Source organism: Mesoplodon bidens, assembly GCF_964165515.1.
Source record: "Mesoplodon bidens genome assembly, chromosome: 13".
NCBI classification, from domain to species: Eukaryota; Metazoa; Chordata; class Mammalia; order Artiodactyla; family Ziphiidae; genus Mesoplodon; species Mesoplodon bidens.
In genome coordinates this window covers 40810648-40838514 of record NC_138169.1, presented here as the reverse complement: position 1 = coordinate 40838514, position 27867 = coordinate 40810648, and the positions used below count along the sequence as shown (strand labels likewise).

At 41.1% G+C, this 27867-nt stretch overlaps 1 protein-coding gene across 2 annotated transcripts in view; it reads right to left on the bottom strand.

The window, feature by feature from the left end:
* TTC39C (tetratricopeptide repeat domain 39C) overlaps window positions 1-27867 on the bottom strand; it is a 106221-nt gene that overhangs the window by 36176 nt on the left and 42178 nt on the right. For both annotated transcript variants that reach the window (XM_081252534.1, XM_081252535.1), the window contains exons 2-6: window positions 21288-21336; window positions 19787-19915; window positions 16955-17069; window positions 7411-7765; window positions 5161-5329 (exon numbers count right to left, since the gene is read on the bottom strand). In XM_081252534.1, the coding sequence (XP_081108660.1) occupies window positions 5161-5329; window positions 7411-7765; window positions 16955-17069; window positions 19787-19915; window positions 21288-21336 (817 nt within the window). The remainder of the gene's footprint in view (window positions 1-5160; window positions 5330-7410; window positions 7766-16954; window positions 17070-19786; window positions 19916-21287; window positions 21337-27867) is intronic.

Sequence of the window (27867 nt, the reverse complement as noted above, 5' to 3'; positions counted from 1 at the left end):
CTTATCACACACCCTGCTCAGAAGCAAGGACCGGGGGGAGAAGTACAAACCAGGGCAGACTGTGCAGTGAGAAGGTGGCATTTATCAGAGAGAACCAACAAGGCAGCTTTCAATATGAGAAAGATGGTATGAAGAGGCCACACACACACACACACACACACACACACACACACACGGTAAAGTTCACTAGGACTCCCTCAGTGTGGCCTCAAGGCCTTGTGCACACTCCCACTTGGTCCTCGTGAAGTAGGGCTGTCTCTGCTGTAACTGAGGGGCTGATATAGCACAGGGTCCACCAGGCTGAGCTCAGGGAGCACAGGGGCTCAGCCTTCTCACCTCGCCACTCCAGCAATGAGCACAGACCTCATCGATATCCAGGTCCTTTTTACCTCCCGTAAATTTATTTAATTCATTTCTTTAGAGTCACACTTCTTTAGCCAGCCCATCAGAATTTCAATATCTGTTTCGGTACCCTCCTTAGGAGGCCATCCTCTTACACCAAATGTCAAGACATGCTCGCACCATCTTCTTCTGCATCAGCAGCAGAAACAGGTTTAGGTGCCACCAAGAAAGGAGACAGTCCTTGACAACCAGCTTCCTCTCTTAAAGAAGCGCCCTCACTCACACTGATCAATGGACTTCCTGCCAACAGACTCATCTGTTCATTTGACAAACACACACTGAGGGCCAGGTCTTGTGCTGGGCCCACTGCTGCTCCTGAGAAGCAAATGTGTGGCTTTTTGATGCCACCATGCAGGATATTCAGAAAGTATGGGTCCAAGCTAGGAAGACGGTCTCAAAATAAGAGTTCCCAAAGTGCATAAAGTAACTTCATTAGAATATGTCCATCAACTGTCATTCATTCAAATATTTGAGCGTTTAGAGACAGATAAGTACACTAATATTAAAAATTAGTTTTATAACTAGTCACACCATACAAAGTATGTATATGAAACTATGTATACACACAAAACCAAGAATGTGGGGCCTCCCTGGTGGTGCAGTGGTTGAGAGTCCGCCTGCCGATGCAGGGGACACGGGTTCGTGCCCCGGTCCGGGAAGATCCCACAGGCCACGGAGCAGCTGGGCCCGTGAGCCATGGCCGCTGAGCCTGCGCATCCGGAGCCTGTGCTCCGCAACGGGAGAGGCCACAACAGTGAGGGGCCTGTGTACTGCAAAACAAACAAACAAACAAAAAAACCAAGCATGTGTATCTGTATATTATATACTAAATAGACTGTTAAAACGGGAGGGGAGGGGAGTTGTGCAAACCTGTACTGTTCAGAGAAAAAAGAGGACTAGAGAGAATTCAAAAGTTTATTAAAATGTAGACTTGTCCCTAATACTTTTAAATAATCAAGAAAAATACTCATTAATCACTTGTATGTTAATGGACTACCACTACCACCACTACTGTAGGTTTAATGGGATGAAAATAAATATAAAATTCAGAATTATAATTATCAATTCATATTTTAAAATGGAGGTTGCTATGCAACCCTTGGGTCAACTTCCTAACATCTGTGTGCATTATGGAAATTCAGGATAAAGTAAACATGGGTACTGTACAGTAGCTATAGCCCCTCTAGCTACACACACGCATCTTACCCATCACAAGCCTAGCTCTACTGACAACTCAACACCAGAACAAGTTCTTTCTCCTAAAAAGAGAGCAAATTTGGTTGGTAACACTACTTCCCAGGCTTAAGCACTCAGTAAGAATAACACCAACCATCACACCACTACTTGGATAGCGTTTATCACATGCTAAGTACTGTGTGAACCCATTTATTCCTCTCAGCAACATGCTAAGTCACATGGGAAAAGTCAACAGAGACAGGACAGGTAAGGAGGGTAAGACAAGAGGGTGGGAGGGCCAGAGGTGGGGGTACTTCAGACATGCAGTGGGGAGAAGCAAAGGTGGTAAAGAAAGAAAACTCTTCCTGCAGTCTGGCCAAGACTCCCAGAGAGCAGAGAAGCTTGGCGTCCTGAGATGCACAAGGACCCCGTGTACCACCGACGGCACAGAACTTCACTGCTATGTCAAGTCAGGCCACAACACCGGGGAATAATGAAGACACGGCCACAAGGGTTATGCAAGTGGCAGGACAGGGGTGGACGTGTTAAAGACCACCCTCCCCTACGGATTCCAAATTGTCCCAAACAATGAAGGGCAAAGTATGTAAAAAGCTGTTGATGACACTAAAAGAGAAAGTGGGCACCTGCACGATTCGAAAATAACAAGGAAAGTGAACCCTAACCAGCCCGTGTTGAGCTAGTCACCCTGTATGAGGGCAAGCTTACATGAAAGCAGCTGTTCAAATAACTTCTTCAGTGACTCAGAATCTGCAAAGTTAAGTCCGTGTCATATGATGCACCTGTCAAAATTAGAGCCCCAGACCATGTTCCCTGGAGCCTGTCGATAAAAAGATCTCAAGGCGCCCTCTCTCTAACCTAAATGCTCACTGAAAAGAAAAAAGGTTTTCTGTAAACAAATTCGTCCACTAAGCCCTGTGTGTTTCCATAAACTGAGTTGGGAGCTTAGAGGCCTTACAAAAAGCCTTTGAAGACCCATGTCACAGCCTCTCTGAGCAATTCATCAGCAAATGAAGGATGCCACCATCTGATACCTTCCTACATGCTCACCTGGGAAGGTTAATGAAATGCCAGTGTCCAGGCACCGTGAAGATAATGCCAATAATATCTCAATAATAGCCCTAAAGTTCTGTTATCCTCTAAGACTTTGGGAAGAGCCAAACAGAAACAACTGTCACACTTCACTTGACCCTCAAGCTACAGCTCACCAATCAAGAGCAGTAACAGGTCTTTCAGTCTTTTTTTCTTAAAACCAAGTATCAGTTGGGTAAGCAAGCTGCTCCATGACAAAGGAGTTCTAACAACCACCACCAGCACTCAGATTCCAATGATCTACCATGAAAGAGACTGAACGTCTGCTGAGAGCTATCATGGTCACTATGTACCTCCCCAAACCATGCTTATAAGAACCTTTGATGGTGCTGTGGCTTCCTCATTTCTAGAATCATCCCAGTGACAATGAATGACCACTCACTGAGAGCATTCACTCCGTCCCTAATAGGGATGACTTGTGGACAAACTAAAATCATGCCAAATTGAGTTTTGGGAGAACAAATAAGTTTTTAATTTTGCTAAAAGTTAAGCATTTTTAAAAAATATTTGTTTGTTTATTTATTTGGCTGCACCAGGTCTTAGTTGTGGCATGCAGGATCTTTAGTTGCAGCATGCGGACTTCTTAGTTGCAGCATGCATGCAGGATCTAGTTCCTAGACCAGGGATCAAATCTGGGCCCCCTGAATTGGGAGTGTGGAGTCTTAGCCACTGGACCACCAAGGAATTCCCAGCATTTTTGTTTTAAAATAAAAAATTAATGAAAATGGAAAGCATAATGAAACATAAATCCTGACTTTTACATTTCTATTTAACAGTTGCAAAACCCAATTTAGAGCATTCGTTGATCAAGGGAGTGAGGGGAGAGACGTCTAGTACATGCCTGATGCTCTGACCTCATTGCTGTGTAAACGTCAGGCTCTCACCCCCACTAGGCAAACCTCCTTTGAACACTAAACCTAGTATCATCGAGTTCACAGTTATTCAGAATGTCAATTTCTTAAAGGAAAGGCACTACACATCTAGGAAAGCATTTACCCTGCACCCAACTTTCATTTCAGCAAAGGTCACTCAAGTGAGAAGGCTGAGCCAATTAAAATTTTCCTTTTACGGGGTTATTTCCTCCTGCACAAACCCAAGGGAGTAGAGAAACCTGAAGAGCTTGAACATGCTTCCCTACATGTAGGACCGTAACCCTGAGCTTGAAAGAAAAACACACTAACAGCAGACTGGATTGCACAGGAGATTGATCTACGTTTTTAAGAGAGCAAGAGAAAAAAAGAGCAATGTCACTGAAGGTACGTGAGCCTGAAGGCAAAGAAGAACAGTCTGAAAGTAATGAGAAGAAAAATGACTTGGACGTGGGTTTAAATAAGTCAGATCCTGGAGAGCTTTCTGTGTTGTGTTTCAGTTGTAAATTATTAGTATAATCTTTAAAACACAATTTCCATAAATAAAGGTAAGGAGTCCTCGGATTTAAGAAGGCACTTCACGAAGGAAAGAAATTATTGGGGAAGTAATACACTCTCCACTGCCAACAAAAAATGAGTGAACGCATCACCTCCTGTGCTCATGAAAGCATTCCTAGGCAAAAATCTTCCAAAGCACTTGCGGGTTTTATTGGTGGGTGTGCTGAGAATGCCTGGTTAACTGCGGGCAGAGGTTATTAAACCTCACATTGCTGCACTACTAGCTACTGGTGAGCCTGTGGGTGGTAGACCTCATAACAGTCACCTTCTTTCATATGCATGATTAATTTCTTACAAAATTTTCATTTTTCTTCAGATCCTCATGCCCTCAAGCAAGCAGACAAAAAAAGAAATGCAAAGAGAAGCAGAACCCCCTCAAAGGCCAGGGCGTATTGTGTTTCTGAAATGAGACAGCCTGGCCTCACTTGCTGGGTGACCTCGGAGGTCACGTGAAGCCCGCTAAGATCCCCGTTTATCTTTCCTGTAAGATGCAGGGGATGATTTTCTATCTCTGTCGCAGGCTTGTTCTGAGGATCAAATGGGATGGTGTGTGTGAAACCTCTGGCACAGGACCTAGACACATGCATGAAAAAGTAATACCAGCTACTACTATTTCAAAGCCTTTGCTGTCCTTGACATTTCGGGCAATAACTTGTGTATAAATCAACTGTCAGCCAGGATGAACATTTGGAAACAGATTATTAGTAATTCCAGAGACGGAAAAACAACGTATCCTGTGTCCTTTCACTAAGACGCTCCCGAGGGCTCCTGTGCCTTCAGCTCAGGGTGCAGCATCTCATCTCATCAGTGCCAAGGGACCCCGGCCCTGCTTCGCCCACAGCTGCAGAACAGAAGGTAACTGACTAACACCCCGGGTTCCCGGAAGAGGCTCCCACAGCAATGATGCAATGCAAGACACAAAAACAAGATGTTACTCGGCCCTATGACATTCGGGCTCCTTGTGATACTACCCCCCCACAAGTAAGAATTATAGATTCGATCAACAGAAGGCTTTAGTTTTAAAAAGATGGGGAAGGCACAGTACCTCTAATCGTTGTATGCGTCCCTTGAAAAACATAAAGAGGGAAGAATTTGGATAAGCAGCTTCTTTTTTGTGAAGAATTTCCTTCGCTTCATCCAGGCCTGCTTTGTTATCACTGCCATCCAGGGCAAAAAACGGGCGGACTACAGTATGATACCAGAGCAGCGCTAATCTAAAGGAAGAGGGAGAGAAACCGTGAGTGACAATGACTTTTCTTACAGTGTTTCCACTCTTTAAAAAAAATCAATGTGTGCTCTTCCAATACACACTCCTTCCAAAAAGCTCACTAGGCAGTCTCTGAAGAAGTAAAATCAGTATCGCTCCCCATCTTAGTTTTATCAGTATTTGGAAAGCCACAACTTTAGAGCTCAACATATAAATCAGCATACTCCCATAGGATTAAAGAACAAGGTCACAGAAGCAAGTAGCTCTTCTGAGGCTTCTAGATGGATTGCTGACGGTATCATTTACGTAAATCTCTGAATTCTACACCTTACTCATCAACGTGTAAATTAGAAACAGTAATTGGTTACCATGAATTTACTATCCCCTTAAAATTACTCTTTGCATTACTTTTTACAAAAGGAAAATGTTTTCGCTAGTGTTCACAAAAGCTAGAGTGTAAGCCTCAGACTGAATTTAAATATAGGAACCACAGGCAAAATTATACAAAACTGGGTTAAAATAAGTGAAAGGACCGGATAAAGGGCCCTTTCTCTAGCTACTGAGGCTGTTCAATTTGAAAACCAAACAAATAAGTAAGTTACTCAAAATTCTCCCACTTCAAACGTGTCTCTTTCAAAAAAAAGGCCATGTTAAACTAAGTAACGAAATAGATTCCCTGGGATCGGCTATAACAAACAGACAAAAATGTTTAACCAACACAATATTTTTATGTAAATGTATGCTTCCAGCATGTGCATAAATTTGGTCCTCTTCTGGAGATCAGACTAATTTACATTATTATTAATTGAATTCATTCCTTTCTCAGAAAATATTAAAAAAGACAAATTGGGCTTCCCTAGTGGCTCAGTGGTTCAGAGTCCGCCTGCCGATGCAGGGGACGCGGGTTCGTGCCCCGGTCCGGGAGGATCCCACATGCCGCGGAGCGGCTGGGCCCGTGAGCCATGGCTGCTGGGCCTGCGCGTCCGGAGCCTGTGCTCCGTAATGGGAGAGGCCACAGCAGTGAGAGGCCCGCGTACCGCAAAAAAAATAAAATAAATAAATAAATAAATAAAAATAAAAAAGACAAATTATCACAAGTTACAAATCTGTTAAGTCAAATTAATAAAGGACCATTGTGTAACATAATGAGTTTGTGGAGGCATGAATATTTTTGCAATAAAAAATTAATGACCTTTTTAATAGCTACCAGCTGATTAAGAGTTAACATCCAAATTCCTCAATACTGACATAAGCAGAAATACAGCACACTAAGGTTCTCTGTGATACCAAAATCTTTGGAAAAATTCTGATAAGTGGTGTAATGTCAAAGGACATCCAGCATTTGATAAAATTATTCTAACTGCAAATGGTAGTAGATATTTACCAGATTGAAAAAAAATCACATCATTTTCAACTGATGAGGAAATGGGTGAATCCTTGCTCTGGATGGTTATAATGGCTTCTTCACACTTTTTGGTTTAAATAATTATCATTTAAGTTTAGTCTAAACAACAATAACTCAATTTAGTTGAACACCACAAACTATCCAAGCCACATATAAGAGACCAATGGACCAACCAGAATCATCAAGGAAAATTACCCAACATGAGGATATAAGAATAGAAATTTCAGAATCACAGAAGAGTCTTATGAAATGTATATCCCCTTAAGGCCAAAAATCAGGATTATCAATCTCAGTGACTGGTCAGGGTCAAAAAACTTTATAAATCATGATCATTCTGCATGTTTAAAATACAGGACTCAACAAAAAAATAAATTTAAAAATTTAAAAAGAAAAGAAAGAAAATGGTCAAGAGGGACTTTCCACAAAAATAAATAAGTGAATAAATAAAAATAAAATAAAAGACAGGACTCATGAGACTTAAGAACAGTGCCCTGGTCTCTAAAGTCAACTTATAAACACCACCAAAAACATGGTCCTTGGCATTGCACTAAAAGACAGAAAGGCATGGCAGCATGTCAACCAACCAAGCATTTTACCTGAAGTTTCCTATAAAGGTTTTGATTGTCGTTCACTTACTTTCAACACTATATTATCTATCAAAGCATTGCAATATAGCTACTCACGTAGCTAAAGGGGCCTTCATGTCCTTACTTTCGCTTGCATACATCAGTGAAGAAAGCCCCTGTAGGCGGTCTCCAGGAAAACCCAGCAGGTTGATGATTTTGAGCAGGTTTGGGGGCACCATGGATATGCAAAGGTGAAAAAGGCCATATCCAAAGCTCACAGCACCTTTCAGTCTGTTTAGAGACTCCTCAGACACCCCTTCAGCCACAATGTGATTATCATTTGCAGCGTCAGAAGTCAAGGGCTCTTCCGTTAGCTTCTTCTGATACAGCTCCTGGAGGGCATTGATGTCCAAATAGCATTTATTGTAAATCTTCCAGGCTTTCCTAAGGATCCACCCACCTTTTATATATGCTATAAAGAGAAGGGGAGAAAAGCATGAAAAAGTAAGTATTCAAAATAATTTTCCTATGTTAATAATAAAGATATTGAAGAATGACCTGAAAAAACAAAATTTTAAAAAACAATAAAAATTATTACCCATCATGAAACCTTCTGTTCTTCATATGGCTTAAATTCCTTATTTGCTGTCTGTTCCCCTTTACTAGTCTGGATGACCACTTGGCAAGAACCATGCATTATTTTGTTAATTGTATCGAGCCCCTCACGCTGAGGTGAGGGCATAGCATCTAATATCTGCTGAACGAATGAATGAATGAATGCAAGCATCATTTGAATCTGACTTTTTTCCCACGTATTCTGTGAAAGCCTACCACATCCCTGAACTACCTGAACTATGGCGCTTTCCGGATAAAACTCTTAAATTCGCGTACCTTGTGTTTCATCCCTCCTCAAGAGCAACTTCTAAATCTAAATTTGCTGCTAAATTTATACCCAAGCACCAAGCATGGCGACTTGCCAAAAAATAAAACAAGCAAAACAGAACGATTAATATTTATCGGGTGAACAAATGGCCAGTTTATTAACAAAAAAGTCATTAGCGTTAAATACAAAAATGCAAAGAATCCCCAATGCATCTCTATTCAACGCCTATTAGTGGCTTAACCGCAACCTAGCAAGGCTGGGCTTTATCTGGTGTATGACAATGGAGCTCCCCTACTGCCCAGCCTAGAGAGCTCCAGTGAAGGAGGGTGACAAAGCAGAAGCTATTCACACCACAGGGTGAAAATCTGTTGTTTTTAAAGCCACTTCCCTTTATTTCTGTTAGGCCAATTTTCTTAACATAGCCACCTTGAGAATGTGTGCCACAAAGTCAAAGGTAGAGATAAACCTGGGATCTACCCTGCTCCACGCCCCACCGGCCCCTCTCAGGTCTGAGTCCTGCCTCACCCTCTCCTGCAAACATCTTTCCCTTCTGATGAGGAGGGGGGGGGGGCGTCGATAGATCTGTGCTTGTCTGAGTGCATCACTACCACAAATCTGGGGAAAAGGTCCTCCATAGGGAGTTTTCTGTAAAATAGTTCTCTAGTAACTGTAGAGGAGAGCTTGTCCACTTGGCACCGTTACCAATAATGGTACCGATACTCTGACCTCAAAGCACAACAGAAGACAACATGAACTGTGTACCAGGCTTCCAGGCCCTTTAGAACAGCAGGGAAAGAAGTTTTTTAATTTATTTTTGAATGACATAAAATATATAACATAAAATCTGATTTATAAAAGTCCAATCCCTGAATTGAAAGTGATCTAAGATTATATGGCAGGGCTTCCCTGGTGGCGCAGTGGTTGATAGTCCGCCTGCCGATGCAGGGGACATGGGATCATGCCCCGGTCTGGGAAGATCCCACATGCCGCGGAGTGGCTGGGCCCGTGAGCCATGGCTGCTGAGCCTGCGCGTCCGGAGCCTGTGCTCCGCAGCGGGAGAGGCCACAACAGTGAGAGGCCCGCGTACGGCAAAAAAAAAAAAAAAAAAAGTTTATAAGGCATGTGCAGAAAAGCATTAACATAGCAGGCCTATTGCTCTCCTTTGAAAGGCCTGTTTACAAGGTTGGCCCTTGGCTGGTATCTGGGAACCTGGATTTGGGAGGGGTCCCATCATTCCTAGAACCAGTAGGAGGGGCTCACTGTGCCTACACAGTTTGCATGAACAAGTGGACACCTGCTTTCCTTCTGGAAGTCTGGGTATGCACCAGGCAGCGGGGTGCCTACATGGTCAGTCCCCAGTAAAAACTACAGATGCTGAGTCACTAACCAGCTTCCCCAGTTGGTTACATTTCACAGGTGTCGTTGTAATTCACTGCCAGGAGAATCATGCGCATCCTATGTGGCTCTTCTGGGAGAGGACCCTGGGAAGCTTGGGCCTGACTTTTTCTGGTCTTCATCCCTGTGCCTTTTCCCTTTTCTAATTTTGCTTTGTATCCTTTCACTGCAACAAATCATAGCCATGAGTATGACTATCTTCTGAGTCCTCCTAATCACTGGTCTTGGGGACCCCGGATCCATTAACTCAAGCTACTATCTTAATTAAAGTATCAATTTTCTGGCAAACGATGACCATATCTCCTATGGGATCACAATTCAAAACACAACCATCCCACAAGTTCTGGGTGATGAATGTCCTGTAGTCTAAGTGCACTGAAAAGATTGCTATATGACAGGACGAAGAAGTAAAATAAACCAGCCTACAAAAGCTTTGCTGGCGGGGGAGGCGGTACTATTTGTATAATTTATTGTTATAAAAGTAATACATATCTGAAACAATTTATTTTTATTCAGTTCAATTTCACAAAAATATTTCCTGTGCTAATATTACTTTTAGGCACTGTTCTAGGAGAATCAAAGAGAAATAAGACATAGATCCTGCCTTTAAGAGGCTCAGTGACTTTTTCCCTCCTAAATGGAAGTGTTGTGGGAAAAAGAGAGGTTTGAGAAAACCTAACCTTGACACTTCTTTGTATGCTAGCAAAGTGTTTAGGTTAATCCAACACACCCACAGACAAGAAAGGTGACTCTCACTTATGATCCAAAAAGCCAAAGATTGAATAGAAAAACAGAAAAAGACCAAGAAAAAGGAAACTAAAATATATAGTCCTGAGAACACAAAAGCAATTGAATCTAACTGAAAAGAAATAATAATTGGCTACAGATAAAAAATGAAATAAAAAGAGGAAAAGTAAAATTGCAAAACCCTAAAAATGTCAATGAGCTACTAAGTTCCTATCACGTGCCTAGGACTGTGCTTGGCACCTGAGGGACACAAATGAACTGTAAGACATAAATCTCAGCCCTCCAAATGCCCAATAAAATTAGAAAATAAAAGTGAAAAAAATGTGGGTAACATAAGACTATATATGCATATGTTTATTTATATGGTCCACTGGGTCATACATAGAAAAATGAAAACAATGTTGAGATTATGAGTGAATTGCCCTTTGTTTATTGCTTTTTTGACAGTCAATTGTTTTCTATGTAATAAGCACATACATAAATTTAAAAGTGCAAAAGAAGTATTGCAGGATTTCAGTAGAAAACGTTACTCCCTCCTGTCCCCAAGCCTAACTGGAAATTTAGAGGGAAAAAATTAACTCCATTTTATCCTATATTTTCCAGGCTACCGTCACTTTACTGAGGATGCACTTAGGGAAATGCAGCATTCCATGGGAGAGCAACAGGAGTGTAAGTATGAAGGGACAAGCGGAAAGCTGTTCGGAGGCAGAGTGAGGGGACAAGCTGGGCCGAGGACAGGTGCAGGGATGATGCACCCAGTGGTATCCAGCTAAGGGAAGGACACCTGCTCGGGAGAAGCAGGGGCTCCCTAAAATGGGAGTTAAAGGGACTAGTGTTAGGGAAACAAGCTGTAGTGATCCAGATCTCAGGTGAAGAGTTACAGAAAAGAAAGGCAGCAATGGAAGCAAACATAAAAATCCATCAATGCCGACTGTTTCGAACTCAGTTAACAAAAGGAAAAGAAAACCAACATGGTAAAAACCCATTTTTACAGAATAAAAATGAAATTAATTCAACATCTTTAATTTCTTGCCTAAGATAAGAGCTTAGATGTTAACATTTATTTTAAAAGCACACGTTCAAGTCTACAGTAACAAGCTTTAAAGCCCTGAACTTGAGCCGGGTAAATAGAACTCAAAGTTTTGACTAATCGAAGAGTAGAAACTGAGATGTGTACAAAGTTAGGACCTAGAGAGAAACAGAGTTTGTTTTTACCACTTTTTAAGTTCAACTCTTCACTGAAACAGGTCCCAGGACTCGCCCTACTCCATGTCCCAAATGCGGTGACCGAAACATCTGAGCTCAGCCAGACTCCGACGGGAGGAGCCGAGGCTGCGTGAGGAGCAGGTGGAGAAGCTGCGCTCCAGGCCCACAGCACCGTGGCCCCAGTGGGAGGCACGCTTAGTCAGCCGATGCTCAGCAACGCGGCCAGGAGCAGCCTCTGCCCAACAAGCAGAGAAAACAGTTGCAGGGCCCCTCAATCTGCACAGGCTTTCATAGGCTCCTCTGAAACGTCAGACATAAAACATTCAACCACCGTGACTGCGTCCCCAGAGGACTGCACAGAGAGCAGAAAACCAGAGACTGTCCGCCCTCCCCTGTCAGGGGCAGCCTCAACCAGCCAGAGATGCAGGAGAGATGGGAAACCCTGTCCCCATAACGGGGGTGGGAGTCCTCCCCTAGAAAGGGCAAGAGTTGTCTGGAAAATGAAAATATCAAGTTACACTAAATGGATCCTGGAATAAATTTTGTAAATTTTTTTTTTAGCAGGGATTGTGTCTGGTGAGAGGCCCTACCATAGCATTCTGTCTGTTTGCTTGTCCTGGATGAGGCTGGTTAGTCCTATAATGGAAGGGAAGTTCAGCCTTGGCTTCCTTGTGACCCACATAACAGACTTCGGAAGAAAAAAAAAAGATGATTTAGTTTTCACTAGTCAGCCCACCTCCTCATTATTACCTTTACCCCCAGTCAACAGACTTCTGATAGACTCACTTCTCCAATCCCAACTATTCTTGGTGCTTCCTAGGGCTCAGTATCATGCATCTCATTCCTGAATGACATCACCCTTCCTCCATCCCTCTCTTTAATTCACATGTATATACCCACCACGTGTTAGGCAAAGGCAGCGCATCAGGTGCCAGGGACACAGAGAAGACAATGGACTTCCATTCTCTATAACCCTGCTCAGGTTCAGGATTAGGGATCCTTGACCTTCCCAGCAGAGTTTAGGAACTGCTCATTCCTTGTGCAACCTCTCCAACTAACTTACATGTCTAATGTCTAGTGGTGAAAGTATCACCCTGAATGAGAAATTATTTAGTCCTCTTTCTCCCCCACTACACTGTCAGTAGCCTCAGGGCAAGAGCTACATCTCATTCATCTCTAGACCATTAGCATCTATCACCTTCCAGAATCTGACACATAGTAAGTGCTCAATAAATGTGGAGAAAAAAAAAGATAGCAGGCAGACACAGTCCCTGCCCTCAAGAAGTTTCCCATCTGCTACTGTGGGCAGACATGTAAATACAGATGTGTGCAGTTGTGTGACGACTGCTCTAACTGGCTATGGGACAGGGTCCAAGCAGAGTAACAGAGGCCGTATGATGAAGTCAGTGAGAAAGGAGAACATGAAGGGAGTGGACCCAGGCTGCACCTGGGGAGGCACAAGAGAAAGACAAAAGGGGTTCCAAACTGAGAGGGCAGCGCACACCAAGGCCCGAGGCGGCAAGGCCTCAGAGACCTGCAATCAGCCCTGCCGAGCTAGAGGCGGTGGTGGCAAGGTAGGGGGCAGGTTCTTCCATGCCACCCGAGGAAGGAATCTGCACTATTCCTTGTAGGCAATGTTGCAGAACAGCTAAGTGTCTGAAGCACAGGTGTAACAAGGTTTAGAAAGAGTGTTCCAGGGGCATCATAGAGAATGTGGCCTGGAGAAGCATCCGGGCCTGGAGAAGCATCCGGGCCAACAGGAGGCTGTTCTACTCTCCCGGGGGCTCATTCCATAGGACGGAAGGCACACGTGCGCACGGGGGCTGAGGGACAAGGCCCTGAGAGCCTCGGGTTTCTGGGCCATTGGGAGGCTGGTGGTTCATGTGACCAAATGAAGGTGAAGGGAAAACTGTGAATGCTAGGAATTCAGATATGAAATAAGAAGCCCACGGTTCAGGTCCTGGTTCTGTCATTACTGTGTAAACCTGTTCAACCTCAAACAAATCATCCAGCCTCAACGGCCTCACCTGTGAAACAAGGAAAACAGTCTCATTTGAGGAAAATTTACTGAGCGTATGTTATGCCAAGACTAGTAAGACATGGGGCCGATCTTCAAGCCCAAAGGAAATACAGGAAACACAAACAAGGTGCCAAAAGCCATCAAGTCAGTTTAAAAATAAACACTTTTTGTTACAAAAGTAATTCACATGTGCTCACTGCAAAAAAGAACAACAACAACAAAGGCTTTTGGATAATAGAGTAAATTAAAAAGTAGTATAGGAGGGACTTCCTGGTGGTCCAGTGGTAAAGAACCCGCCTTCCAATGCAGGGGACATGGGTTCAATCCCTGGTCCGAGAACTAAGATCCCACATGCCGCGGGGCAACTAAGACCTCATGCCCCAACTACTGAGCTCGCGCACCTCAACAAGACCCGTGCGCCACAACTACTGAGCCCACCCACCCTGGAGCCTGCACACCACAACTAGAGAAGAGAAGAGGAACAAAAAACCCATACGCCACAACTAGAAAGAAGTCCATGCATCACAACAAAGAGCCCAAGCGTCGCAGTGAAAGATCCCGCACGCCTCAACCAAAAAGATCCCGTGTGCCGCAACAAAGACCCAACGCAGCCAAAAATAAATTAAATAAATAAGTAATAAATAAATCTTAAAAAAAAATAGTATAGGGGCTTCCCTGGTGGCGCAGTGGTTGAGAGCCCGCCTGCCGATGCAGGGGACATGGGTTCGTGCCCCGGTCCGGGAGGATCCCACATGCCGCGGAGCGGCTGGTCCCGTGAGCCATGGCCGCTGGGCCTGCGCGTCCGGAGCCTGTGCTCCGCAGCGGGAGAGGCCACAACAGTGAGAGGCCCCCGTACCGCAAAAAAAAAAAAATAGTATAGGAAAATAGAGAGAGAGGATGGGGTAATTCACTATAAAGAAATTCAAATGAGACAAAATACAGGAGCTCTTTTGAAAGTCGGAAGCACTAACAAATTCACACAGACTCACTCCTACCTGGAGCTCAGGTGAGTGCGTACCCACACCCACTTCTGGGCCACCTGATCAAGGGGTGGGGGAGGACCACCTACAACAAACATCTCCAAGGAGGGGTTGTTCCAAAACAATTATCCATCAACAAAGTTTAAGAAACGGATCCCAACAAAGAGTAAATTTTTCATAGTTTTATAACCTAGAGGGTTTCTGAAAGGCAAATGAAGCACATTTTTAGTTATGTCTGTTTGAGACAGATACTGAGCTATTCGTAAAGCAAATGACCACTACACATGTGTTTATTAGAACCTCAGGTTTTCATGTCTGTCAATTTCCTTTCACTATCAAAATTACATTCAATAAATTGTACGGCATCAGGAAGAATCAAGAATGCTGTTAAAAATCTATATGTAAAGCAACTATACTCCAATAAAAATTACTAAAGAAAACAAAACACAAAACATCTGTGATAAACAGGATTAAATAGCTGATGAATATCAACTTTTTAGGAGAATAGGAAAAGGTCACGCAGGTAATTTGTGAAGGAAACACAGTTTATGGGTAAAATATAAAATTAAGTTCAGCTTCACTAAGACAACAACAAAAAGCAAAGCAAAGAACATGGGAATGTCCAAGAGAAATTGGTTAAATAAATTATGGCACATTCACATGATAAATTAATGCTTTTAAAATTATATTTTGAAACTCTGAGCTATAGGAAAAATATGTGAATCATAATCTAAAAGGGAAAAGTAGGATACAAAACACCACAGATTCAATTTTTTAAAGAAAGATAGAGAAAGATAAAAACAGAACATTTGCAATAAAGAGTGATTTTCTCCAAGTAGTGAGATTAGAAATGATTTGTTTTTTCATTATTTTATATTTTCCAAATTTTCTAAAGCAATATTTAGTAATCTTACAATCAGAGTAATTTTTAAAATAAATAGCACTAACTGATGATTCTGAATTTCATGAGGACAGGGACCATGGCCTGGATTTGCTCATGGAACACAGCGCTTAGCATTGTATGTGCTCTATCATCATTTGTTGAATGGACCCATGAATGAACATGTGAAGGACAGATTAATAAAAAGTTTCCCCGATATCCTTTACCCTGACTCCCCAAACATTTTACTACATCTGATTTATCCTTTTCTCTCAACAGATATTTTCTTAATGGCTAAAATTAGGTCCTTAAAAGTCCTTGAGCCTCAGGAAAAGGTAGTCCAAGATCACAGAAAACACCAGAGCTCCTGCCTTGACTAAAGAGGTCCAGCTCTTCCCGCTACTCTTTTACATATACGTGAGTGTGGCACTCCAGATGGGGGATTTTGCATCACTGTGTTATAGAAAATTCACATGAGCTTTGAGCCCTCAACCATATAAGTAAGATAGTTATTGGGAGAGTCCTGAGATGAGACTTAAAGAGAAAAAAAATTGGATTAAAAGGGAAAGGCCATAGTACAACCATAAAACACATTTTAAAAGAAGATAATTATTAGGAAGTCCACATTTTGGAGGTCACAATAAAAGTTAATTCTACTTCTGACTTGAGCCAAAGAGAAGAAACAAAGAAACCTCAAGTATGAGATGGAGACAGAGAGAGACAAGAAAGAAGAAAAAGGGACAGGAAAATTGGCTGCCGGTAATCCAGAAAGAAAAGTGTATGTCATGACTTAGCAGCAACATACCCTTTTTCACCTCAGGTTTGGAAGAAAATGCTTTTCTCATTGTGAATTTTAGTCAATTTCCTTTTTGAATTTTCACTCTTTCAAGTAAATCCTATCTACCAAAGAGGCAGGTTTCTGCCATCAGCATCAGAGACATAAAACCACATAAAAGGAAGAATTAGTGTCAAAGTTAATCTTACAGCGAGCTCTGAGAGCCTCAATTCCAGTCTATGCCACTCAAGATATTAAAGCTACAAAATCCTGGAAAACATCTGTCTTGGGCAAACTAAGTCAGAAATCAGTTTATATTCCTCATTAAGGGTTGTTAAAGGTAGGTCCTTCAAGTATGTTAGGAAGTCTTTAGTACGCACTCAGGCCTTCAATAACAATTTCCTGAGTAACTTAAACTGGTTATATTTCACTTTAAAGGGTTATTATCACAACTTGATTCCCACAAAGAAAAAAAAAACCCATCCATCTATCAATCCAAGGCACTGGTAATATCTCTAAGTATGACAGACTATCTGGATACAAGAGGACGAAACAGATTTTGGAACTAAAACTCTACTAAACACACATTAAGCACCTGTGGTTTCAACTTCTCAAATAATAAATCAGGATCACGCCCCAAAGAGATGCCACATGTTTTCAAAGACTGAAATACGAGGCGTTCCTAATAAATAAATAAATTAATTAATTAATAAAAGGTATTACCAGTTGTGTCCAATGAATAGCAAAAGCCATTAAAAACAATGCTTCAGCATACCTGACAATTCTTGCTTTACAAACGAGAGCACAGCCAAGTAAACTTGACAGTCAGCTATGATTATCTGCCTCTGAAGCCGATCAACCATAGAGGGGGTGGATTTTCGGACATCAACCTGTTTGGTGGGAAGAAAGTACACACCAATAAATCACACCCAAGAATAATATTCCTTCCAAACAACTATTACTTTATTGTGCAAAACAATTTCACGCAGGGAGTGTGAAACAGCAGTTGCTGAAATCCAAGACCAAATTTACACTCTGAGCCTGGTAGTTCTATCCTCCCCCCATTAAGTCCAGCTATATTTTGTTAACAATACATTGATGGAGCTTCCCTGGTGGCACAGTGGTTGAGAGTCCGCCTGCCGATGCAGGGGACATGGGTTCGTGCCCCGGTCCGGGAAAATCCCACATGCCGCAGAGCGGCTAGGCCCGTGAGCTATGGCTGCTGAGCCTGCGCTTCCGGAGCCTGTGCTCCACAACGGGAGAGGCCACAACAGTGAGAGGCCCACGTACCGCAAAAAAAAAAAAAAAAAATACATTGATGAAGAGGCTTGTAACTCAAAGACAAATACTCTAAATTACAGACACTGAGTTCATGGAAAACATGAAAGCCCACACACAACTTCGGAGTTTTACCTTTTTGAAAACAACCTAAGTTCTTACTTATCCAAAATAAAAAATCACTGAGGGTACAAAACATTGCCCCAGGTAAACAACCTGAAAAGCCACTTTGCAGCCATATGCCTTCAGGAAGGATCGATAGTATTAGGGTTCATTCCTTTGGTGCACACAACCGAGACATGAGGGTTGGAAACTGATTACATGTTAGTTAAGGAGAAAACACCCTGGAATTAAAAATTATCTTTGAATGAATCACAAATTGAACTTGAACTTTAAATCAATCTCTAAAGGTGACTACCTCTATAAAATATGAAAAAGTAAAACCAAAAAACCCTACTTTTTAATAAGATTTTGGTTTTCATCGTAAAGAAGGCTAAACGAAGAAAATTCGCTCTGAAATAGAACAGTGCATTCTTAAACTTGAACTAAATAGGTTAGTTTTCATATGCTTTCACAGTGATATTAAGAAATGATAGGATTTTTCCAAATATGACAAAAGTATACATAGTATACATGATAAAATGGCTGGCTTCTCTTTTTTCTAGATTAGCAGAATTCACCATGGTCACTGCTGTTTCTGATCTAGTTCCAGCACCCATTACTCTGTTTGCTTAAGCAAATGTCAATCTATTGATGCTTCTGTTTTCTCTGCTTGTAATAACATCTACTCTGCAAGGCTGTTGGAAGGGCTCATGAGATACTGTATGTGAAAATGCTTTTTAAATTGTAAGGACCTATTACAAATGTTGATTATTAACGTATGTGCTGGGCCTGGTACTAGATACTGAGTACAGACATGTAAATTAGCTTACAGTCTAATGAGGGAACGCTGACGACCATGTAATGCAGTAAATGCTCTGAAGGATGAAGTACAAGGAACTATGGGAACTTGTAGGAGACACACTAATAGGCGTGAGGGCTCAGACAAGAGTCTCTGAAGAAAACGACATCTAGGAAGAACTAAAGGATGGATATGAACCAGGTCAAGAGGCAGATGGGGCTTCCCTGGTGGCGCAGTGGTTGAGAGTCCGCCTGCCGATGCAGGGGACACGGGTTCGTGCCCCGGTCCGGGAAGATCCCACATGCTGTGGAGCGGCTGGGCCTGTGAGCCATGGCCTCTGAGCCTGCGCGTCCAGAGCCTGTGCTCCGCTATGGGAGAGGCCACAACAGTGAGAGGCCCGCATACCGCAAAAAAAAAAAAAAAAAAAAAAAGAGGCAGACGAATGTTCCAGGCAGAGGAGAAGTCAATGACAAGTCAGCTACATTAAGCAGTTTGGATTTTAGTGCAATGGCAGTGGTAGGGGGCGGGGACACTGAAAATGAAATCAGCGATGTATAATTCGCATCTTAGTGACTGTATTTTGGAGAAGAATTACAGAACCGCAAGACTGGAGGCAGAAACGCCAGTGAGGGTTTGTCTTAGGCAAGTGGAGATAGTGGCTGGCCCAGTGCATTGGCAGGGAAAGTAGATGAATTCAGGACATATTTAACAAAGAGTCAACGGGACTTGGTCACTGACTGATGTACAGTTTGGAGAAACGAGAAATCAAGGAGAACGGTGGCTCTTCTGGAGTGTCAGGAGACAGTACTCTGGGCCCATCAGTGGCTTCCTCATGGCTGACACCATAAGCAAGAGCAGAGGTGAAGCTACCTGGAGTGACATAAAGGAGCAGAAATGACAGGTAGCTTTTCCTGACTGTAACCGACAGACTGGTTTGTCAACTAAACAAGTGACACATGTGACTCCCCTGCGTGCTCCAGAAACATCAGAGGTAGGAGGATGCCTCTCAAAGTCTAGAACTTGTGCACTGAAAGGTGAAAGAAAAATCAGGAAAAGTGGATTATGATATCTTGTGACTTTATTTATAACCAAAGGCTGGGGAGCCCTGGGCTTTAAAAGGAGGTAACAGCTAAATTCCTGAATTATGCCAATGCAACATATCTGAAATACATATATGAAAGCCTACAAAAGCCCTTGCAGCATGGTCCACTGTGGAAGAAGATAATTTTAAGATACCAAAAGAATATGCACTGAAAAGCTCTAATGATTAAAGGGGGTTCTATTGCTTTAAGAAACACGCTTTACATAATCAAAAGCTGTAAGAAACATTTAGTGCTTTAGCCATGTTCTAAACACCAAAATCCAAGTAAATAAACAATGTTCTAAGTAAGCAGCACATAGTTCATAACTTAAAGACATAGTACTTACATTCTTCTTAATTTTGTTCTTGATTGTTTCAATTACTCCAACCTCTTCACTTTCACACAGCTTTTCTGTGGTTTTTAAATCATCACATGCCAACTGCATTTTTTCTTCCTCAAATGTCATCATGGCATTCTTCCAAGAAAGAAATAAGGAAAGAATGAATCAGTAAGTGTCTGAAAATTCAGGCCAATTTATTACAACACAACTCCAAACTAGGGGGAAAAAAACATCTAAATTATTTATTGCCAGTAAAAGAATCAGAATGTTACAGCATACCCTATTCATTAAAAAAAACAAACTATAATCTCAATATGAAATAAAAACATACCTCTGTTACACCAGCATGAGAAAATGTATGGTAACAAACGTCCTTGCAATTACTGTTCTACATTTTTTTGTTATTAAACACAGTAACAAAAAAAAATTATACTATTTCTGACTGGTCCACTTAATTCAGTTTTTAGAACAGAGCCTCACTGAAAGCACTTTCTACCCACGCATGGATCCCTGGGTTCATCAAGGACAGCACAAAATGCTAATGAAACATCAGCTAGTAGGTACTACTTTGAAAATTATCAATCTTTTCAGGGACAGCAATTCCAATGGGCTCATTTGTAAGGAACTCATTTTTTATTGTCCCCAGTGAAAAATTCCACTGACGGCTTGTTTCCAAGCACCTGATCCTGGTAGATTTTTTCAGGTCATTTGACTGGTAGAAATGATCCCTTGCTTTGTGACCACCAAGATCAGTGGGATAGGGAGGGTGGGAGGGAAACACAAGAGGGAGGGGATATGGGGATATATGTATACATACAGCTGATTCACTTTGTTATACAGCAGAAACTAACACACCATTGTAAAGCAATTATACTCCAATAAAGATGTTAAAAAAAAAAAAAAGATCCCTTCTCTGCTGAAAACCTGCTACTTTCTCCCAGAAGAACTGAGGTTTCTGAGATGAACAGGCTACAAGGGCAGAGACAGGACACCAGGTTCTTGGAAGGACCTAATTAAAGGCATCCAATTTTCTACAGTGCCCAATTTATTTTAAAACCTAACTGCAACCTATTCTCTCAATTCCTAAATATTAATATTCAAAAATGCAAAAGTAACCGATAAACTTTAAATCTGCTAATTTAACTTCTCTCCCGATCCACATTTATTCAATAATTTTAAAGCAAACCTTTATTATCCAAAGTCTGACTTTTTTTTTCTTTTCAACTCTAATGCAGTTTTAATTTTTGGAAAGGTCTTTCAATTATATTTTTATTTTAAAAAGGATTTTGGTTGGAAAAATATAATGCTCTAGAAGATATAAGCATTTAATCTTTAAAATTAGGGAAGGGTATCTCATAAGTGTTGGTTAATAGGCAAAAATTTTATTCCAGTTTTAAACTGTAAAAGATCTTCTACAATAGTGTATCTCTACATCAGGTAACCACTAAAAGACATACATTACGTATTTGTTTCCCTCCCACCAAAACCTCTTCCCACATCAACTTACCAAAAAACTGACAAAGCTGGCTCCAAAACTCATTAATGGGCTACGATTTCTGTTAAGAAAACAAAATAATTTTTATTGTGAAATTTTATTTTAAAAGCATTTGACATATCAGGATCACTATATATTCCCAATAATTGCACAGAAGTTGTTAAGGTCTTCAACAATTAAATTACCCTAAGAAAAAAGTAAAAGAGGCAAGAAGTTCACAGGTCTATCCACCAGGATAGAATCTCCCCCACACCTGATTCTTCAAAGCAAAGAGAACAAGAAAGTCACATTATAATTGACATTGCTTTAGTAAACCAATCCAACATCTGAAAACACGTGGCTAAAGGAAGATGATTAATATTCTTTTTTTTAAATTTTATTTATTTTTTTTGTGTGCGCCACACGTGGGATCTTAGTTCCCCGACCAGGGATTGAACCCACAGCCCGGGCGGTGGAAGTGCAGAGTCTTAACCACTGGCCCGCCAGGGAAGTCCAATATTCATTTCCTGTTTAATTTTTATAAATTTTAAAAATTGAAGTATAGTTGATTTACAATGTTTCAGGTGTACAGCAAAGTGATTCACTTCTATGTATATTCTTTTTCAGATTCTTTTCCAGTATAGGTTATTACAAGATATTGAATAGAGTTCCCTGTGCTATACAAGTCCTTGTTATCTATTTTATACGTAGTAGTATGTATCTGTTAATCCCAAGTTCCTGATTTATCCCTCCCCCCCTTCCCCATTTGGTAGCCATAAATTTGTTTTCTATGTCTGTGAGTCTATTTCTCTTTTGCAAATAAGTTCATTTGTATCGTTTTTTAGATTCCACATACAAGTGACATGATATTAATATTCATTTTTTAAATGCAAAACATGTTCAAAACTTTCCACACATAAATTAAGTATTATTTTCAGAGTAGATCAAAGGGTTTTACCACTAAGCCAGACCTGGCAAACTCACCTATCCCATCCAAAGAACTTTAAGAATACCTCCCTGGAGTCAGTCATCACCCTGCTGTAATACACAATCCTTATCCAATTTTATATGTAAACCAAAAATACGAAGCCAAGTCAAACTAATACTAATTCAAAGAATATAAAAATGTAAACATTCTGCTTCAAATTCACAACCAGTACAAAAATTCAAGTCTCTGTAGATGGCACTAAAAGGGAAAGCAAGTTGTAACTGCCTTCTTAAAAATAATTGTACTGCTTTTGTTATTATGTAAATAATATATGGTCATTATAAAAAAAAGAAAAGCCAAGAACAATGTATTTAGTCAATCCCCTACTGGAAATTTAGTTTAAGTCCAAGGTGACCTTGTGTGTATTTGGTGGAGATGTGTATGGGAAGAAGAGAGTGCACATTTAGATGGATATATGCATACGTACGTACACACATATACCACACGCTCAGATGAACGTCTTTGTACATGTAATTTGCAGGGAGTCCAAATGTATTCTTGGGATAAACTGCTAGAGGTAACACTGCAGGGTCAAGTGAGATGCACATTTGTTTTCCTCTTGGATGGTGGGGATGTTATGTTGGGGCAGGGGCGGGGATCAGGAACTCAAAATGATTTGGAATGTTAACCCTCTGCTACAATTTTTTTTCCATCTGCTTGGGACCTACCCAAATTCTACAGTGAAGAAGAGCTTGTTTACCCCCACTGCATATTAAACCTCCAAGAATTAGGAAGGTGTAGTGACGGGTGAAGAATCCCGCACCAGCACTCACACCCATGAACCAGCTCCAACAGCACCTCCGCAAGCACGCGGCCCAGACTCCATCCTCCCAACTCTGCACCTGATCAGACGTCAGTTCTCCACTCCAGGGCTCTCCCTTGACGTGCCATTACAGGCTTCTACCCGCTACATTATAACCTGGGTTGTGTATGAGGGTCCCCTCTAGAATGCTCTTTTCTGCCTCTTCACCCTCACCATTATGCCTTACACACAGCAGGCATCCAACAAAAATGAATCAGTGAAGGAATGAAAGAGCTCTGCCTTTCAGGAACGTTTCAATCAAGAGCTGATCAGCCCAGCTTCCCCATCTTTGCCCGCTCCGCGCGCTTACATGTTAGCCATTAGCCACTTGAGAAATGAAAAGATGCTGAATCGAGGGCCTCGTGTTGCTACATTTGCTTCTTGTTCTGGACTAAAATTAGATTTCTGAGAGCCCAGGCTATTAATGATTCATGGTGCCCTCGCCTAGCCCTTAGTACTTCACATACTATCTTCTCATTTAAGTGACAAATCAGCCCAAGAGAAACATTCTTCCCTCCTTGAGGTATTGTCTCCATAAACCCCAGGGCACCTGGGTGCATTAGCCACTAGATAATGAACTGACGGGGAAGCAGGAATCCTCGTGCTGCATGTTACCTGGTGCTGTAAGAGCTTCATCTAACAAGGTTCGCTTGTTTCCTTCACCTGATTTTTTTTAATTCAACATGACCCAGGTGATCCTACATTAACTCACCTCCTCTAAATCAATTGCAGCCCACACATGTGTTTCCACATAAAACGTATTCAATTTGGAGATTTGCGAATGTTTCCAAAGAGTACAAGGATCATTACTTCAACACTGATGCTGGGGGGATCATTACTTCAATACCGATGCAGGGGGTGGAGAAGGAAGAGGCTCACACTGGGAACCAATGACACCAGCACAAGGGTGGAGGCGGGGAGCGAGGTATCAGGTGAAGGCTGAGTATAAAGGTAAGCATTAGAACCAAAAGACAAACCTTTCTAAATACCAGAAGTTACGTAAAGGAGGTAGGGGGCAAGTGAAATAGACCACATCGTGAAAACCTCACTTATTTAAAAGAAGGGAGGATCTAAATCCATATACATACATGCGACATTGAAGAAAAATAACGGTAAGTTAACCCATAAACATGTTTTTTAACGGATACCTACAAAGTGAGGGAGGGATAGGGAAGAAGAAACAAGGATAGAAACGAACCTTCCTTGTATATAACCTCTTGTTTTGTAGATTTGACTTTGGAACCATGTAAATATTGTATGTCATAATATCAAATTTTAATAATGCGATCCCTAAAAATTCAAATTTAAAGTGAATTACATGTACCTAAATGCAAACCCAATTGGTACAATAACCACACAGAGCAGAAGTATTCCAAACGACTTTACAATACAGCAATCTGACAGCACGGCCCCATGATGAAACACCCTTAGAAACAGACCCCAAAAGACTGCAACACAATGTTTGTTGTCAGTAATCGTATTTTTACCAGTCAAGTGACTACCATCATTCTACAGCTGTTGGGTATGTAGTTTGTGATAAAACAATGCCTAAGTACGTTGGTGTGTTTTGAAACCAAGGATTTTGTGCACGGGAAAAAGGATAAAGTTAATTCCAAGCCTAGAAACAATGACCACCCAGTAGTATTCAGCATGGTCCGGCACCCTCTCTAAATACATTAAGTAAAAGATCCACAGAGATGGCTAATTCAAGCTTAGGGGCAAGAAATGTTCAACAGCCTTGAATATTGTGTTATAACAGAAAGCAAGGAAGTTTAAAAACTACATTAGGCTCTTGAAGAGGTTCAAGCCAAAGATGTAACAATTTGATCGCCAATGAGGTAAAAACAGCAATGGATTGAAATATCAAATAAGTTAAAACTGTAAATTCATAATGATACTTATTAGTTAAAAAACAACTCAACAACTCACTGCTTGCCTACGGAGGATCCTAGAGAACCAATTCATTATTTTGAAAACTATTAAAAAAGGGGAAAGAATAGCATTTACCACCCCTTTTCTCTATAAACTCAGAGTAACCAATCAGATGTGGGGTGGGTCTCTTTACAAAAATGTCCTGGGCTAATAAATGAAAAGCAAATGACAGAATCAGAGTATCTTGTTTTGTAGCTGCTCCTAATCAATTAATGGATACGGACAGTGATCATAAAGACAGGGGACAATATTAAACTGATACCATCAGCAAAATCCAACCTGTGGGAGATTCTACAGGACAAAGATGCTAGTTTCTTCAACAACAATAAAAAAATGTAAGGGTGAAAAGAGAGTGAAAGGGAGCTTGTAAAATATATATAAAACAACGGAGACATAAGAGACATAAAACAACAAATATCCTGCATGTATCCACACACATATACATAAACACATATATACACATACACTAGCAACAGTTAGAAAGTGATACTTTAAAAATTGTCATTCACAATAGCATGAAAATATTAACAGCTAAGGATAACTCTAACAAAAATGTCCAACACTGCTTCACTGAAAACTCAAGACATTACTAAGGAAAATGAAAACTCTAAATCAGCATTTTGCAACACTGGCATTCTTAACATTTGAGGCCAGATCATTTTGTTGGGTGCGGGGGCGGGCTGCACTGTGCACCGTAGGATGTTGAGTAGCATCTCAGGCCTCTACCTACACGATGACAGGAGCACAAGCCACTGCCTCCGCGCCCCCCCCCACCAAGGTGTGACAACCAGAATGTCTCTAGACACTGCCAAATGTCCTACTGGGGCAAAATCAACCCTGGTTGTGAACCAGTAACCTAAATAACGAGATATACAATTCTTATGGATTGGAAGACTCATTACTGCTGAGATATTATCTTCTCTTAAACTGAACTGTAGCTCCAATGCAATCTCAAGCAAAATCCCGGGGGGGGGGGGTGTGTGGTGTGTGTGTGTGTGGGGTGTGTGTGTGTGTGTGTGTGTGTGTGTGTGTGTGTTTCGAAAGGTTGATTCTAAAATCTACATGGAAAAGCAAAATACTTAGAAAGGCCAAATCAAATTTAAAGAAGACCAACAAAGCTGTCTCAAGCAAAACCCCAGTGTGTGTGTGTGTGTGTGTGTGTCTGTGTGTGTTTCGACAGGTTGATTCTAAAATCTACATGGAAAAGCAAAATACTTAGAATGGCCAAATCAAATTTAAAGAAGGCCAACAAAGCTGGAGACCTACATTACCCAATACCAAAACTTAATTAAAATTAAGCATTTCTGGTCACTCATAAGAGACTGAAAAAGGCAAATACATATATCAAACAAAGAGCTCATCTTGAAAATACATAAAGAACACCCATGAATCAGAATAAAATGACTGGCAACTCAGTAAAAAAAAAGGGCAAAAGTCTTAATAGGAACTTCACAAGAGAGGATATCCAAAAGTTAATAAGCATATTAAGAAGTGCTGAAAAGCACTCATTATCAGGGAAATACAAACTAAAACCAAAATGAGACACCACTATATGCTTATCAGACTGGCCACAGTTACAAGGAGTGATAATGCCAAGTGGTAGCAAGGATGTGGAGTAACTGGAGTCTCAAACGCTGCTTAGCAGCATCTACTAAAGCTGTGCACCTACTCTACTAAAACTCATCCACATGCCCCATCTACTGAGCACATGCCGATCGACAAGTTAGTAACTTCACTCCTAAGTACATATGTATAACAGAATTGAATTATTATGCCCCTAAAAGACATGCATGGTTTTTAATAGTCTTATCCTTAGTAGCCTCAAACTGGAAACAATTCAAATGTCCATCAACAGTAGAACAGATCAAATAATTGCAGCATATTCATTCAGTGGAATAGTTCATAGCTATGAAAAACAACTACTGCTAAATGCAAAAACATGAATTAATCTCATAGACGTAATGTTGAGTGAAGGAAGCCAGACACAAAAGAGTATATATTGAATGATTCCATTTATATGAAGCTCACAACCACTATTCTGACCACTAAGTATGACAGAGTTCAGAACACTGGTACCATTGGGGGGATACTGGGAGCCCAAGGAAGGATGCTGGAATGTTGGAAATATCCTGTATCTGGATGTAAGTAGTTACACTGTGATGTAAGTAGTTACATATGTATACATTCTTATATGGAAAGTTTTTCCTTATGAAAACGAAAAAATTAAAAAGAAAAATTAAATCAGATAAATGATCATTGATGGGTATTTGATTATATTAGTGAATTAGTATTAATTTTTTAGGTATAGAAGTGGTATTATACTACATTTTAAGGACTGTTTTTTTAGAGGTGTATATGATAGCATTTACAGATAAAATGATGACTGAGATTTGTTTCAAAAATAATTTGAGATAGGAGAATTGAAAGTGACCAGAGGGCTTCCCTGGTGGCGCAGTGGTTGAGAGTCCGCCTGCCAATGCAGGGGACACAGGTTCGTGTCCCGGTCCGGGAAGATCCCACATGCCGCAGCGGCTGGGCCCGTGAGCCATGGCCGCTGAGCATGCACGTCCGGAGCCTGTGCTCCACAACGGGAGAGGCCACAACAGTAAGAGGCCCGCGTACCGCAAAAAAAAAAAAAAAAAAAAAATGCTCCCCAAAGATGATGTCTTTTGAAATCCTTTGATGAGAAGGACTCTAATGGTCACTGCCATAGTCTGCTTTTTGAAAATGAACCACCAGTAATGAAATGGCTTAAAATTTTCTCTCTGTATGAAAACTCTCCCAAAGGTAGGAAAATTTGAAAATACAAAGAAGCAATGGATGGTCTTTTTCTAAATTTATGAACATTGCCATGGAAATTTTAAAAAACAAAGCTTCTCCAGCAGATTAAA